This window comes from Salvia splendens, chromosome 10 (genome assembly GCF_004379255.2).
Source record: "Salvia splendens isolate huo1 chromosome 10, SspV2, whole genome shotgun sequence".
NCBI lineage: Eukaryota > Viridiplantae > Streptophyta > Magnoliopsida > Lamiales > Lamiaceae > Salvia > Salvia splendens.
Genome location: NC_056041.1, coordinates 3,176,960 through 3,194,668, shown reverse-complemented (window position 1 = coordinate 3,194,668; position 17,709 = coordinate 3,176,960). Strand labels below are relative to the sequence as shown.

The 17,709-nt window shown below is 40.1% G+C and overlaps 2 protein-coding genes and 2 pseudogenes across 2 annotated transcripts; all 4 read right to left on the bottom strand.

Moving 5' to 3' along the window:
- Nucleotides 1-2,202: 2,202 nt before the first annotated feature.
- On the bottom strand, nt 2,203-3,938 carry LOC121752236 (annotated as a pseudogene).
- Nucleotides 3,939-5,002: 1,064 nt separating this feature from the next.
- Nucleotides 5,003-8,193, bottom strand: LOC121752235 (aspartyl protease family protein At5g10770-like). Its single transcript, XM_042147189.1, has 2 exons — nt 7,961-8,193; nt 5,003-6,485 (listed from the first exon to the last, which is right to left on the bottom strand). The coding sequence occupies exons 1-2, from the start codon at nt 8,139-8,141 to the stop codon at nt 5,224-5,226; spliced, it is 1,443 nt and encodes a 480-aa protein (XP_042003123.1). The 5' UTR covers nt 8,142-8,193; the 3' UTR covers nt 5,003-5,223.
- Nucleotides 8,194-12,249: 4,056 nt separating this feature from the next.
- Nucleotides 12,250-14,611, bottom strand: LOC121752061 (annotated as a pseudogene).
- Nucleotides 14,612-14,756: 145 nt separating this feature from the next.
- LOC121752060 (protein TIC 55, chloroplastic-like) lies at nt 14,757-17,099 on the bottom strand. Its single transcript, XM_042146940.1, has 3 exons — nt 16,576-17,099; nt 16,155-16,257; nt 14,757-16,055 (listed from the first exon to the last, which is right to left on the bottom strand). Exons 1-3 carry the CDS (start codon nt 16,974-16,976, stop codon nt 14,922-14,924), a joined length of 1,638 nt encoding a protein of 545 aa, XP_042002874.1. The 5' UTR covers nt 16,977-17,099; the 3' UTR covers nt 14,757-14,921.
- Between the last annotated feature and the right edge of the window lie 610 nt (nt 17,100-17,709).

Here is a 17,709-nt window from a genome sequence, read left to right as displayed (position 1 = left end):
GTTCGCACCTCTCTGCTTTTTGTTCTTTTTCGGCTGCTTGCTTTGGTATTTTTTTAACGTTCCTGTTTTCACAAGAACATCAATACCTGCAGCCAAATCTCGGCACTCCTCGGTATCGTGACCGTGGGTGTGATGGAAGGAGCAATATTGATCCTGAGGTCGCCGCGCGGCTGATTTCGTCATCCGCTTTGGTCTTTCGAACATATCGGAATGTAGTTCGAAAATTTCCGCTCTTGACTTGTTCAGTGGTACGAACTGAGCGGGCGGCTTCTCGGGATTGAGACGGGGTCCCAATCTGTCTTGCACCGGAGCCCTTTGAATTCTTTCAAATGGAGTCCGGCGAGGATGCCCCCGATCGCTATGATCGGGCTTCCTTCTGTCTTCTCGGGACGATGAGCTGTCTAACGACCGTTTGAGACGGTCTGCCTCATCGGCCCGGGAGTACTGGTCCGCAATGTCCCACATTTCCTGAGCTGTCTGCGGACCGCACTCAACGAGCTTCCTGTAGAGAGCTCCGGGCAGGATTCCATTTTGGAATGCCGAGATGACAAGCAGATCGTTGAGATCGTCTACTTGCAGGCATTCCTTGTGGAATCTTGTCATGAAGTCGCTGATTTTTTCGTCGCGACCTTGACGAATGGAAAGCAGCTGAGCCGAAGTGATCCGGGCTTCCGCTTTCTGAAAGAACCTCCTGTGGAAAGCATCCATTAGATCTCGGTAGGATCTAATGCTGCCTTGAGGAAGGCTGTCGAACCATCTTCTGGCGTTCCCGACGAGCAGCTCGGGAAACAGCTTGCACATGTGGACCTCATTGAGACCCTGGTTCGCCATATTATATTGATAGCGTCCCAAGAAATCATGAGGATCCTCTAGCCCGTCATAAGTCATTGACGGTGTCCGATAGTTCCGCGGCAAAGGAGTTCGGGTGATGTCGTCCGAGAACGGAGTCTTTAATGCTCCGTACATGGCGAACCCGACATCTCTTCGGTACGGAGGAGATGGAGTTCTCCTGTGGTTCCGGTACCGAGGAGGAACAGGAACATGTCGGGGTTGAGGATTCTTTCTCCTGGAAGACACGTCACTACTGCGGTAGTGACTTTCATGTCTGGATGAGGAGGGAGAATCCGTCGTTGTCTTCTCCGGCTGTTGGCTCTTCTGCAGGAAGGTTAAGAACTCCTCCTGCTTCTCGGCCAAGAACAGCTTGACAGCTTCATTTAAATCGGGCTGCTGGGAAGACTCGGTGCGATGACTCCTGGAGTGGCTTGTTCCTCCTTCGTGAGAACCGGAGGTAGATGTCTCCCGAGGCCGTTTTTCAGACCTACGAGCTGGACTAGCTTCCTCACGGTGATCACGAACGGTATTATGGGTGGTATGTGATCTGGTATGCATTTTTTTGGGGTGGAAAAAGGGTTCAAAAATTCGCTTTATCACAAATTTGGTTCTCTGTTTCCCACAGACGGCGCCAGTGATGAATCAGCGAATTTTTGATGGTGATGAATGCTTGTAAAAATAAATGAAGATCAACACAGAGATTTACGTGGTTCGATTTACTGAGGTAAATCTACATCCACGGGAAGAAAAGAGGGCAGAGTTGTATTGCTTGATCTGTTTTCTACAGCTAACAATACAGACTTGCTATTTGCTATTTTCTCTTTATAGAGCTTAACAGAAGTTTTTCAGAAGAAAATATCTATCTGACCTAGGTTCTATTTATACATTGAACCTAGATCGTGGCATGCAGCATTTATTAGGTAGTGGATGTCGTGGAGGTCGTGGCGACCTTGCATGGGTCCACTATCCTGCATGAGTTAATGGCTGCTTGACACCACTAAATAGATCGTCGGTGTAGCGGAGGTGGAAATCTTGCATGAGTCCACTATTTCCTAGTTCGGTCGAATACTGAGACCGGACTGCTGAATTATTGCCGAGCAGCTTTTGCCGATCTGAGAGTAGAGCTTGATGCCGACCAGAGCAGAGTTTTGGCTTTTACCGAGCTGTAGGCTGGGGCCGAACTCTGTGGTTGTGCCGAACTGAACTCTTGAGTCATGCCGGACTGATACTCTTTAGCCATGCCGAACTGATACTCTTTCTTGGGCTTTACTGCTGTTGGGCTTGTTTAGTACGTACTCCATCAATGATCTACCTCTGTTCCCACTTCCCATCCCCTGATTTTTTTAAAAAAAATCGAAGACTAATTAATGATTAAACGGAATTCGTGAATTGCCATTTATAATTGAAATTTGTTGAAATCATATCAATGAAAGATCTCAAGTACATAAAGCTTTTATCGCATTAGCATATTATTCTTTGATTCTTAATTAAAAAAGGACAGATATCTGAATCAACACCCAGCAGCTCCAAATCCCAGCTTCCCTCCGGCAACATCATACACCACCTCGAACGTCAGCTGCTGCGTATTTCCAAAGATTCCGATGTCAGTGTCGGCGCCGTTTCCGGCGAAAGCAAGGCACGCCACCGTGGGGCTTACTAGGAACAGTATCCCTGACGGGCTGAGGTCGATCTTCACTCCGCCACCGAATTCGAACGACACGGTGGGGATGGAGATGGGCGTGTTCGTGTAATTGGAGAAATCGAAGCATGTGTCCAAGATGGCGCTCGCCGCCGCCGCCGGGTACTTCTTCATCCCCTCCTTGAACGCCCCTCTCAGCGCGCCGTAAGCCGCAGCCGCGTGATCACCATGCCGGAGTCTATGATGGTGCCGCCGGCCGTCTTGAAAACACCTTGCCCTATAGGGAGCTGCTTCCCACCGACAGCGATGGAGGCGATGGTGATGTAGTAGAACGTGAAGCCCAATCGGGAGGAGTCGAACGGCGTGAATTGTACGCTTGTTGCGGGCCCACCGGCTTTCCCGAGTGTGAGGTGGCCAGTGGAGCTTGACTTCGACGGGAGGCAGTAGGAGAAGTAATTTCCGTATTTTGTCGCGGTTTGCGATATGAGCGATAGTGGGTCCCGGCCCAGGCCGATTAGGCCGGCGGTTCGGCCGAAGTTACCTTGGTTTCTTTGGCCACAACCGAATTTGAAGTCTGGGAATACCTCGTTGGCGATGGTGAGGGTTTCTTTGCTGAACAACCCTACCGAGAATGATTTGTCGCCGTACCCAATACCGTAGACGCACGTCCCTACGCTGCAGCGGGGGTTGTTGCCTGTGGCAGAGAAGAGTTGGGAGCAGGTTGTGGACGTGCACGATATGTTGGAGTAGGAGGTTGAGGTTTTAGGGTCGAATATTGGGTCCTGTTGTCCGTAGCAGGTTCCAGCGCACGGCTGGCATTGGGTCCATGTTAGGTCGCTCCCAGTGTCGAATATGAGGGAGAGAGTTTTCTTGGGGGTGCCTAGGCCCACGGAAACGAGATAGTTTCCATTGCCTAGGGAGATTGCTGACCGTGCGGGGAGGTTGACCTTTTTGTCCCCAACTTTGTCCACGCTTGGGGTTGGATTGAGGCGGGCATGGATTGACTCGACTCGGGACTGGTCGTGCGAGAGGATGTCCTTCAGCGATGGCCTAGCACCGACTTCGTCTTGTCTGAGTTTAGAACACGGGCCGTGTCTGACATGCATTGTTTATTTGAATATCATCCTAAAAATATGACACATGATAAATTCAACAGAAAATGTTCATTCTAATAGTATATCTCAAATTAAATTTTGTTGGAGATTGTTACCTTTAGAAGGAGTGCAGACAGAGGCTGAAAAAAGGGAACTGATTTGAATTGTGTGGAAAGAGTCTTGATTCTTAGTATTTTTTAGGTCAAGAGCATGGCTTTGATCGAAAAAACTTGAAACAAGAACCAATAAAAGGAAAGAAGACTTGATGAAAGTGGAGAAGTAATGAGGAGTGGCCATGAGTGAATGTAAATGCTAATGTGATATGGGTTGTGAGCCACATGCTTCCATCATCTTGGATATCTATACAAGTAGGATTTCAAGAATCGACACCAATAATTTGTTCTAAGTGGGATTTTTTTATTTTTTGAATTGACTTAGAAAACGAGCCATGAGTTGACGCTATAAACTCAATAAGATTATTCATTAATATCTACTACTATTACCTATACATTCTTATTTGAAATTAGTGTTATTAGTTCTTGTTTTCCATGCATATCTCATTAAATTTGTTTTACTTTTTCCTAGTGACTCTTTTATTTAGATTAAGCAATAGTTTTGTTTAATTGGTCTTTGAAGAATAGGAGTTGTAGTTACTACTCCCTCCGTCTCCAAATAATATCCACTTTGAGTTCAACGCAAATGTTAATGCAAAAATGGTAAAGTAAGAAAGAGGTAGAAAGATAAAGTAATTAAAGTATTATTAAAGGGAAATGAGTCTGACCTCATTAGAGATGAAAGAGTTTTCAAAATTAAAAAATGCATATTCTTGTCGGACGAAATAAAAAAGAAAGAGTGCATATTCATATTTGAATAATACCCCATAACTCATAGTAGTATATTTTTCTCTTGTGTAATTTCCGGAATAATTGGGCCCAGTGGGCCAATGGCGTCCGTCACGCTCTTTTGGCAAATTGTAAAATGGGGAAAAATGTAAAACGACACGCAAAGACGCGTTTTATATTCCCGTGATTAGTGTAGGGACCAAAATTGAAAAAAACTTGTCACGTTCATCGTGTATTCGAAATTCGATTCACATCCCAAATATGCATGTCACAAATCAATAATTATATAGGAGTATATATTAGCAAGTACAGAATTAATAAACTAGAGGACAATTAAAATAAATAAATTTAATCAGGAATTTGTGAACCTCTGTATTTTGATAATGTACAAATATTCTTGGCTTAGCCCATGACCAATTATTTATATGTTTGTGCATTATTGGCTAATGTACTATAAATAGAATTCAATTTTGCATTTTGTGCAGAAGACTTCAATTTGTAAATAATGAGCTTAAGCTAGGTTTCAAACATCACCGTTCCTCTGTTGTCAAATTATAAGTTTTGAATGTGAAAAACACAAACATATTCACACATCCTAACGAAATAAGCGACATGAATACGTCCAAAGTTGTAATTGAGCATCGTGCATCACAAATTCAAATTCACTATCACTCCAACAATTCACCTCTGTTTCTTGAAACACAATTTTTTTATTTCAAATTTTCTGAAATCATATCATATACATATCACAATCACACTAACATATTTCCTTTCTTTGGAGAAAATTCATATGCTTTGATTTTTTTTTTTATTTGAATCAACATCCAGCAGCACCGAATCCCAGTTTCCCTCCGGCGACATCATACACCACCTCAAACGTCAATTGCTGCGTGTTTCCAAAGATTCCGGTGTCCGCCGCGTCTCCGTTTCCGGCGAAAGCAAGGCACGCCACCGTGGTGCTAACCGGGATCAGTATCCCCGACGGGATGACGTCGATCTTCACTCCGCCGCCGAATGCGAACGACACGGTGGGGATGGTGATGGTTGTGTAGTTGGAGAAGTCGAAGCACGTGTCCAAGATGGAGTACGCCGACGCCGCCGGGTATTTCTTCATCCCCTGCTTGAACGCCGCGCTCAGCGCGCTGTACGCCCCCGGCGGCAGCCGCGTGATCACCGTGCCGGAGTCGATGATCGCGCCGGCCGTCTTGAAAACGGCCTGCCCTATCGGGAGCGGCTGGCCGCCGACGGAGATGGAGGCGATGGTGATGAAGTAGAACGACGAGCCCTGCGTGGAGTCGAACGGCGTGAACCGCACGCCCTTTCCTGGCCTTCGGGCCTTGCCGAGCGTGAGGTGGCCGGTGGAGCTCGACTTGGACGGGAGGCAGTAGGAGAAGTACTTCCCGTACCTCGTCGCGGTCTGAGATACGATCGAGAGAGGGTCCCGGCCGAGGCCGATCAGTCCGGCGGTTCGGCCGAAGAGCCCTTGGTTGTTTTGGCCGCAGCCGAATTGGAAGTTTGTGAATACGTCGCGGGCTATGGTGAGGGTGTCTTTGCTGAAAAACCCTACCGAGAACGACTGATCGCCGTACTGGATGCCGTAGACGCACGTCCCGACGCTGCAGCCGGGGTTGTTGCCTGTGGCGGAGGAGAGCTGGGAACATGCCGTGGACGTGCACGATATGTTAGAGTAGGAGGCCGAGGTTTTAGGGTCGAATATCGGGTCTTGTTGTTTGTAGCAGGTTCGAGCGCATGGCTGGCATTGGGTCCATGTTAGGTCGCTCCCCGTGTCAAAAATGAGGGAGAGGGTTTGCTTGGGGACGCCTAAGCCCACGGAAACAAGGTAGCTTCCAGAGCCTAGGGAGCTACCAGGCTGTACAGGGAGGTTGACTTTTTTGTCCTTGACTTTGTTTGTGGTTATAGTTGGGTTAGTGCGGGCATGGATTGACTCGACTAGGGATTGGTCATGAGAGAGGATGTCCTTTAGAGATGGCGTAGCGCCGGCTTCGTCTCGGCTGAGTTTAGAACACGGGCCGTGCCGATGGAAAACTTCCAGCGTGGATGGTCTCTTCTTGATCATATCTGATTATTCAAATATGTATTCAATAATATGTCATGAAATTACATGAATTTCATAACAAACGCACATTGCAATAGATTGAAGAATTAGCTCTATTGCAAGGCATGAGTGGGTTAAAATTCTTTAATTCGCACTTGCAATATGACAAATTGACAAGCTAGGCCACGAAAAAAGTTACACTAAAAGAGAAATATTAATCACAAACTACATATAGGCAGATGAGTCATTATAGACGTCTATAACTGCTCTCGATAATAAAATTGATGCGTTAACTACTTTCATGAAAGTGGGGTTTTAATTAGTTTATTTTCTAAATTTTAATACTACTCGTATTTAATAGGGCGGATAAAGACCAATTTTTTGTAAATTGCTAAAGTACTACGTTTGGTGTGGAATTGATTGGATTGTGGGATCCAATTAATTGGTTTTGAGTGGAGGATTGGGTTTTGTAACAATTGGGTTGGATTCTGCCTATAATATGATTGTCTTTTATTTTTGTATGAGTTATTCAAATAAAAAAAAGTCTAATTATTTAGTAAGAATTTCTATTCATGACAGCGGAGCATAACTCATCGGTGGCTGGGTGTGTGTGACAGTGTGAAATGAATATAAACAATATGTAATCCACACTAGTAGTAGTATATAACTTCTGTTCACAGATATAAGAAATTATTATTAATTATATTTTCGTAGTTAAATTATTATTATGTGACCATAATAGCCCAAACACGCAGCAAAACAAGACAAGGTCACTAATTGAATTGTGTATTGTTTGTCCACGTGAAGCCTAAAGTTTAATTTAAAAATAGCTGTTAAGTGTTAACCACTTGATATTTGCTTCTAACAAAATGATTCAATATCTAAATTAAGAATTATGAAATGGTGGCCATAAATCCAAACATTATGCCAAAACCGAACCTTTACAACTTTTTTTATGCTAACATTATTGCTCTTGGACCATGCTACAAAAAGGATTACCGCCCACTTCCTTTTTGGTAGTTAAATATTTGAAAATGACTTAATGCATGTTTAAAAAAAGTAACCATATACTATATTCATCTCATAATATCGTTGCATGTCGAAAGAAGAAAGACCACATATTCTTACAATTGGAAAATGACAAATATATAAAAGTTTTGTTACCTTTTCAGCATATCATATAAGCTTTGGTGATTAATTCAAAGATGACAGAAGACAGAAAATTTATAAAGTTGATTAATTGAACTAATGATTCCACCTTTATCATGCTGGATTCTATATATTTATATAATTTCATCTTAATATCATCCTAATACAGTGACATCATTATCTTATAGTAGTAAGTAAGTTTGTTAACAATAAATCTCAGAATAAATTTGGTCATAACCCTCTCATGTTTGAACTGGACAGCTCAAGAAAATGTCTGAAACTAAGAAAAAAGAAGAAAACTATCTTTTTTAACATGCAAATGCAAGAGAGAAAGAGAGAGAATTGTTACCTTTGGAAGGACTGCAAACAGAGGCTGGAAAAAGAGAGCTAATTTGAATAGTGTGGAAGGAGTCTTGAATCTTAGTATTTTTGGGTTGAAAAGCATGGGTTTGGTCTAAAAAACATGAAACAAGAAGCAAGAAAAGGGAAGAAGATTTGATGAAGGTGGAAAAGAAATGGGGAGTGGCCATGAGTGAATGTGAGTGATTTTTGTTTGATATGAGTTGGGAGCAATAGGCTTCCATCATCTTGGATATATATATATACTCACAAATCGGATTTCAAGAATCCACACCACCCAATTAGAAAATATTATTCTTTTCTCATTGGTGAAGGATCCATCATTCATCGTTCATGTTTTGTTATTTCATTTTTACACTCTACTACTAGATTATTATTTAATCAACAAATGATATAACTAGGGATGTCAATCAGACCGGCCGATAGGGTTTCGGGCCGGCCCTACTCGGGTTGCGGGTCAATCGGGTGCAGATAAATCGGGTTGTGAATTATTTCGGGTTGTAAAAGTTCAAACATAACCCTAAAAGCTCGGGTTTCGGGCTAGCCCAACGGGTTAATCGGGTTGCTACTGATAAGATTAACATGCGATCGATCCAATAAATAATGATGAAAATTAGTTATATTCATAAAATGTAAAATATTTAATTATAATAAATTTGAGATATATGGGCAAACTCAATCATAAACATGATCAAATACTAATATTTGAGATATTTCGTGAAATTTTAATGCATGTTTTAGAAATTTAAATATTTTTTAAGTGAATTTGAAGTTTTAATTTATTTATCAATTATTATATTAATAAAAATTCAATATATAATTTGTATATTTAATATAAAATTGAAAGTTATTTTTTTAGTTATCTATATTATAAAATTAATCAATGAAGTGTCAAATTAGGAGTAAAAAATAGAATAATAGAAATTTCATCAGGTTTTCGGGCTAGCTCATCGGGTTTTCGGGTCTAGCCCTAACGGGTTGCAGGTTAATCGGGTGCGGGCTAATCGGGTTTTAATTTTATCGGGCTAGAAATTTTCAGCCCTAACCATATAAATTTGGAGGGCTATTCGGGCCAGCCCACGGGTTGCGGGTTACATCCCTAGATATAAGTGGGCCTTATATTATGAATTGACTTAGTAAACGAGTAATCATGAGTGGGAGTTAGAGAGAAGTATGAAAACTGAAAACCCAATAATCTCATTCTCAATTCATTAATTTTTAGTTGTGCAATGTAGATACTATTGAGTGTAAAATGTAACTATTATATACAATGAAAATTAGAAAATAGGAAAGGATAATATTGCATTGAGCGCAGATTTTGTTGATATATATATAAAGAAATTATGTGTTGCTCCACTTTGAGATTTAGAAAATATTAACGGTATGGGCCACACTCTTGTGAATGGAACTTATAATAATCATGTTAATTAAGGGAAAATTATACCTACTTTTAAGTGAATATAGGCCTAACCCTATACTTTTAATGCTTAATTAATTTAGTATGACTTGTTTTATTATCACTATGTAGTTATTCTGATATCTATAGACTATAGTCCAAATACATTGGTCTATATATACAGTTTGGACTAAGAAATATATAACTGAATTATGAAGAAAAAATACATACATTATACCGCAAAATGAGTAATTATTCAGGGGTCAAATTAATTTAAACCAAACTATTAATATTAAGGACGAGCAATATGTTCGAACTATAATCAAACGAAAAATTTAGTTCAGTTTGTCAGTATATAAAAATAGAGTTTGTGATAAAAAAAAAGACTAAATCGAAAAATTAAGAGTTTAGCATGACATGTGCATGACAAAAGGAGGTAACTAACGCCACACGTCTTAATCTAATTAATTTTAGTATGACAGTAGTCGTACAAATTGAATAGTCTCTTTCTTTGTTCTCTTCCTTGAATATCATTTAATATAGAAAAAAAAAGTTAGTAGTACATATTTTCAGACTAAATAAAAAAAATATAAATATGTCCCAAGCTGTGAAACTTTTTACCAATAGCATACATGTCTTACATATACTGATATAGTACATATATATTAATCTTTAATTACTAATTATCCTTAAATGAAGTAAGAACATTACGGAATAATATTTTCTTATATACTCCCTCCATCCCATAAAAATATGGGCGGATGAAATGACACGGGAATTGAGATAAAATTGGTAAATTAAGAGGGAGGAGGGTAATGGTATGGTAAAGTAAGAGAAATGATGAGAATGATAATTAAAGTAGAGTTGGTGGATAGTAGGAACTACATTATTAAATTGATATAACTTTCCAAAAATAGAATGCACATATTTTTATGGGACAAAGGAAAATGGAAAGTGCACATATTTTTATAGGACGGAGAGAGTATTAATAAGCTCCTTAAACTATTAATAAGCTCTTACAATATCTTATGAGATTTCAAAAAGATAAGTTCCTTGACCCCAATTTATTTATAAACTTATAAATAACAATAAAAAATGATTTTATTATGATTTATTATTTTAAAACATAACTTTCTAATTTAATATTTCTTTCATTTTCTCTCCCGAATTTCTCAATCTAACTAATGTTTCTATCTTTAGCTAGTAAACTCAATTATTCAAGTACTTTCACTAATAAACTCCTAAATATTCTAATATCCAAAGTTACCCAAAACCTCATAATTTATTTGTAGATTTAATATAAATTCAGAAGCTTCCTAACACTCACTCAAGTCAAGACTCTCATGGGTCTAAACTCTAAAGTCAGCGTATTTATTTTTAGTGTGGTGTCTACCCAACCAACCAACCAACCAACCAACCAAAACCAGCCTATTATTTATTTATTTCTACACTCTCTAGATAAAATATTACTAATATTATAGAGAAATGATTTCGGTCTGTCCCCAACTCAAGAATTTAGTGGAGGACTTGACTTCCTAACCAGGACTGCAAAGTGGCTATATTACAAGATGTAACATTTCAAATTTTACTAATTAAGCAAAGCTTGTGTTCAAATAATTTAGATTATAAGTCAAGAGGTAAAAAATAATCTCACCCAAACGCCATTTTAGCTTCATGATTAATCTTCTTTAGGGGAACATGAAATATTTCATTAGGGAGAAACATTTTTATGCATGATCGATCAAATCTATCATCTTTTTATGCTTATCTACATAATTGTTGATGTCCCCCCGACACTTTGTAAATTGGATGCCACCCCCACATTAGTCAATTATCTAATTATCAAAATAAATAATACTATTGGTGTGAATGTCACTATAGTGGAATCTCCAATGAAACATCATTGTAAATCCCATGGAATCTTGGTTCATTGGTGGGCCACGTCGGAAATTCATTAATCATTTCTAGGTTTTTTATAAAAATAAAATTTATTTTTATTTTTGGGTGGGTTGTTGTGACGAATTGCTATGAACTTCTGGAAATTTAAAACTTATACCACTTCGAAATGTAAACTTATGAGAATATTCAATGTAAGTTTTAAATGGTGCAAACTGCCAAGTTTAGCATGGACTCAGTTGTGGGCAATGAAATTAGTAATTTTTGCTGTTTGAAATATTGATGAATCCAAAATAGTCACATCTACACTGGAAACATTCATGGGTGGCCTTTTCCTGTTGAAATGCAAACTTTCATAGTAGTATTAATTATTGATGTCTCCACACATAAAAAAGTAAAGATTAACATGTAAAATTGCAAGTTGTTATTACAGTGATACTTGTATGTGATGTGATTTGTGAGAATAACAAATTCAGCAAAAACATTTGCCCGAGTCTGATTTCATATATGATACACTACTATGTTATTAGAACATACTCTCATAAATAAATAAATAAGGTTTTTTAGAACTTCAAATCTATCATTATCAGATAAAATCTCAAGTCTAAAATTCAAAACTTAGTAATTCAGTTTCAATTTTCATCAGGTCAACCACAAATCAAGCAGTTACAAACATGAGACAACGATGGACAATATATTAAGACTAACAGAATAAAATGCTTTATTCCAATAATTCAAATATTCAAAATTGGAATTTTCTGATTAACAGAGCAGCAACACAATAATCCAAACAAGTTATGTTGCTGTCATTAGTTTCATATACAACTATTAACACACCCTAAAATTAATAAATTTCAATGTTTTAGATAAAATTAGCAAAATCATTACATGACATCTATCTGCCTACCTATATAATGATCAAGTTGAAACCATTAATCCTTGTAAGACCTATCATTTTTATAAAAATAAGCATTATAGTAGTAATATTTAAAATATTATCACTAACAAAGCATCTTTGTATATACAAATGACATGTTCTATTACGTCCAGAGCCTTTGTCCTAGCGACAAGGAGCTTAGACATTATTGCATGAGGTGACATCAGTTGTAATTTCCTCCAATATATAGTATAGGAGTTTATATGTAATTTTCTCCCTTATATAGGAGTTAATTTTTTATTTTTTTAAAAAAGACATGTTCTATTACGGTGGTGTGCAGATTCCATCTCATTCTAATCATCGGATTGTTCTCACATTTACTTACAGCTTTGTAAGTATACAACGATTGGAGAAGCGTCGGAGAAACGAACAGTGGTGATAATCCGATCATCGATTAGGCATCGAACAAGATTGTCGAATTTCGCCCTCATCACCAGTCTTAACCCCAACGACCGAAAGTTTCAAGAATGAAACAGCCCAACTCTCAAAGAAATCATCTTGGCTGTTAGCAAATTCCACCACTTTGTTCATCGTTCTGTTATCATTTACCAGTGCAGAATCAGACTGGAAAAGCCCCTTATGCTCCAACAGTATCTTGTAGTACTGGTTATCGAACTGAAATGGCGTGCTCGGGTCGTTATTGACAGTGATCAAATCATCCCTAGCACCGGCAGGGCACATTTTCGTTAGCTGGACCGCGTACTGCTGGTCTAGCGATGAATCGATCACTGTAACATTTCCATTCGGGTCGAGCTTGAACCGGTCGCTGAATGAGCTGCAATGTGATTTTCCAATCGTGTGACCCCCTGCAAGGCATAGACTATTAATCATTAGGACTTTCAATAGAAGCACTTCTTGCATTTGGAAGTGTCAAATCACAATTTGTCTTTGGGCCGGACTGGGCTATACATTTTTGACCCAACATGGATTTGGGCCAGCCTAGATAACACGTGTGCTCGGGCTGGACCATATAAATTATGCTGCCATATCTGCAAGACCCCACTTTTCAGCAGACGGCCCAAATCCCTAGATAATCCCTTATCAGGCCCGGGCCCGGCCCAGCCTGATACTTTGACAGGTGGATGGTGTTTGGCGAACAATGAATGTAATAAATCTCAAGCTAACTAATAATGTGTGCGGATATGCACTTTATCAACTAAAGTTAGTTAACATAATAGCTTCATTATTAAACCATCATTTAACTGATTTATGGCTTAGGGGAACTATACTAAAAGAACAAGGCATAATCTGAAACAGTAATATGAAGTCTGATGTCTTATAGCTAAGTACATCTGATTAGGACAGAGTGTAATTCGAATACCTGAGAGAGTAACGAGGTCGTCCATAGACAAACCCTTGGCAAAGAAGAGCTTAGCCATCTCATCTAATGTGAAGCTTGTGTCTATGATGTTTGGTCTCACATTTGCAGCTGCTGAAATCCTGCCATCTCTCCTTCCTGTCGGAATCTGCACACTGGGTCCTCCAGTCTGCAACAGCAAATTTGAATATTCAAATCGAAATTATAAAAAAAATGGAATTCAAAATTTGCTTGTAGAATTTCATCTGAGGAATGAATGCACATACATATTCAACTGCTATCTCTAGCAGCTAGTGCAAGAATGTCGGCACAAGAAACTGTTTCGGGGCAGAAGGTTTCAAGCAATCTCTTTGCGGAGTCTATCACAGCAAATCCGTCAACGGAGGTGTTTCCAGGATCGCTCCTCTCCGTCCCATTTCCTTGTAGTAGTATGGAAGCATCACAGCCCTGTTAAAGTAATGGTGATTGAACATTTAAATCATGCAATCCCAAGTAGAAAAGAGTGAGGTAGGAGTAACCTCGACGAAACAATCGTGGAAGAGCAAGCGGAGGAGCTTCCCGGGGATCGTGGGATCCAAATCAGAAGCTGATCTCACTGTGTTCTTCACAATGATTTCAGCCGCGGGGCATGAACCTGCATAGAAACCAACAGAGGGAGTCGAGCAAGAAGAAAATGGAAGGAGGCACAGAGTGAGAGCAGAAAAAAGCATCAGCAATTTGTATGCATAATCCATTCCTTAGTTTGACAAGAATGGATATCTTCTGTGCTGAGCTTTCTGCTACCTGCTTTTGGTTGTATTCCCTTAATACAGAAAGAAGTCATGAGAGGAAGTAACTTTGTCTATTTATTATACCTCTGCATTTATTCTGGAGATGGTTGAGGCAGGTTTTGAAAATTGGAACAGTAACAAACAGTCAGTAAATGCTCTTCTTCTCTGCATCAATCACTATCTGCTCCTCTCTCTCTCTCTCTTGGTTGAAGAGTAAAGAGAGAGGAATTGAACGAGTGCAGGTAGGTGGGAGTTGGAGGGATACTGTATATATATTTAGTACAATGTCGGAAAATAAATAAATGAAGACCATCATATTGCAAATTCAGACCCCAGAGCATTGAACCTGAAAGATTCCAGCTTCCGATAAACTGTTCTTTGTCAACATTTATTTGTTTATAGTTTATACTTAGTTTTTATGTTTGGTGCCTAAAAAGTAACCTTCAAATATTTTTGCATGAACAGTACTGCAAACAAACATGTTTCATGTAGCAGAAATTTTAACCTAGAATACAGATGTAAAACCAATACATGCTTACTCAGGGGTGAGCAAATCCCGAGCCACTGAGAAATCAGTACAGCACACTTACAAAGTTTCGTAAGAAATGAAACCTTATAATTTACTCTCCTGAATCACATCCTTCTATGCGTTCTGATGAAGTTGGTGGTGTTCATCGCAATGATAGTCGAACAGATTTGTACCCCGGCCAACAGAACTGCAGTTGATAGCAGGAACAGCACCTTCCACTGCCTTCCGGAAACAAGAATTGCCAATGTCGTGGATACAGCAGCAGCAACGGAGAGAGCTTTCTTCCACGAATGAGAAGATTTCACGACGCTCATGCACCCCTTGCAATGAACCACATGCCGAAAGTATCTGTTGGCAGGGTTTGGTGCTTCCATTGTCCCAACCCCACCCTTAGCTGGCTGAGAGGCTGAGAAATTGGCAACAAATCCAGCCGGAGCATGCTCAACTACTGCTGGAATTTCTGGCAGAGAAATCGAGCTATGCCCAAAGTAGTAAGGCATCCCATGCCCCACTTTATCCATCCATTTCCTGTACTCAGCCACCCAAACATCCGATGACCTCAAATTGATGTAAAGCTTCCTCGTTGGAACTTTCTCCTTCATAAGGATTTCGTTCTGAGACGAAAGGAAGCCCATATCTTGCTCGAATACCTTACAAGCATTCTGATGGAAGTACCATTGAGGAAACAGTTTCAACATGGGTGGTGGCTGTGTTGTATTCCCAAACCTGACTATAAGCATTGACTTCCCCTGTCCAGAAGGCCTGCATAGAAACAGCCCCGAGAAGTAGTTCCTCTCACCATTCTTGTCAACAATTTCCCGGTTGTTCTGAAGCACACAAGGCGCCTCAAACCTCAGAAAGTTCGGTATGTAGTCTGGCATTGACCGATCTCTCTCTCTACCCCAATGGCCTGCAAAGCCTCGATCAGTTCTTTCCACCACCTCAAAAAATAGAGCAGTGGCATCCTCCCTTTTAGCTGTCCAATCCGTTCTGTCGTGTGAGATAGGAACATGAGAAGGATCCATGAGGTTCTCTAAAAGGATGGAATGATCATATGGGAGCTCATGGATGGTTGAAACATCTCGAAAACCAGGTCTATCAAAATTCTCAAACCAAGGGATCTTTTCAAGATTAGGAGGAGTCTTGTGCGACATCCAAATCCATATCACGCCTTGTGAATCCTTGATCTCGTAAGTCCTCACACAAGCCGATGCAGGGATTTTCGCACCTGCTGAGAGCTGTCGAGAAAACCATATCTAGTCAATATTGATAAATCGTTCACGTTAAAACTTCTTGAACATCTTGAACTTGAAGAATTATGGTAGATAACAATAAACCTGAGGTATCTTCACACATTTACCATTTCCTTCAAACTGCCAGCCATGGTACAAACACTCCAATCTCCCATCATACAATTGGCCCTCAGACAGCTTCGCTAACCTTCAAAAATTGAATATAATAACAGCTATATTATGCATAATATTTCACAATCAGTCAATCAAACACATCTACACTAAAACTCTAATCTAACTACACCCATTAATCTCACCTTAATTAACCTCAATAATCTGCACATTAACTCATTGTTTAGAAAGTAAAAATCATTGCAGACATTCTGAAATCATCACACTCACTAATTAATCGCTATAACAACTGCATCCATATTAACAAGATCCAACTCAAAATTGATATTCAACAAAAAAGTCCTTCCATTCCACCTCAATTCCAGATAGAGAGAGAGAGAGAAGGAGAAGATACCTGTGGGGGCAACGATCTTCGTAACACCTAATTACTCCATCGCCGTCCTTGAACAGCACAACCTGCTTGTCGAACACTGTGAGCCCTAGCGGCGCGTCGTCGGGCACTTGCTTGGTGAGGTACAGCGGATACCATTCCTCGGTCCAATCGTATCTCGCCGATGATTCCTTGTGCTCTACAGCTTCATCTTCCTGGATCACGCTCTCATCGCCCGCCGCAGCTGTGATTCCCTCGGCGACTGCGCTCAATTTGTGGCGATTCTTCTTCAGTTGATGGTGGCGGGGATTCGAGGGGATTTGAGTAGTGGACAATGTTATCCTCGCGTTTGTTCTGGAGAGTTTCTCCGAGTGCGATGGAAGAGCAGCAGCAGCCAGAATTGGCGGCAACTGTAGAAGAGCCATTTGCGGAAGTGGATGAATTTGATTGAGGTTACAGTCTTAGGGAGAAATGAACATTGTAGAAGATGAGTAACTTGCTGATTTGGTGCATTGTTTATGGCCACACAACAACGGACACACTCAAGTCTTCAACGGAACGACAACTATCTTTCAAACTTGCGTGTTATTTTCAAACTTGCGTGTTATTTTCAAGCCTTTTTTTAATCACGACTCTTCTAAAATCATTAGGGCATCCGCAACGCTGGAGCGTTGCGGTGCCGATGCCGTGCTGCCGGAACGGTCCCGCCAAGGATCAGCGTTGCAGCCTCCGAACCGTCGCCGATCCGTGCCTATGCCGTGCCGTGGGTCGTTGCCGCGGCACGCGGCACGACCCGTTCCACCACGCGCCGAGGCGACGTGGCGGCCTCCCATTCGTCGCGTGAAGCCCACTCGCTGCCCCGCGAGTGGGTTTCGTTTTTTGACGCAATAATTAATTTTTTTAAATTCGAATTTAATAATAATAAAAAAATTTTGCAACGGTATTATGACCGTTTTTTTGTATCCGTTTTTTAATTTTTTTTATTTTTTTAAAATTTATTTACTCTATAAATACTCCTATTTCATACTCATTTCACTCACAAACACACATCTAATTGAGCACATTTGGACAAACTTTGACGGATGAAATTATTAAAATTGTGTACTTTTATTTTTTTAGGATTTTAATTGTGTGCTTTTTAATTTTTTTAAGTTTAAG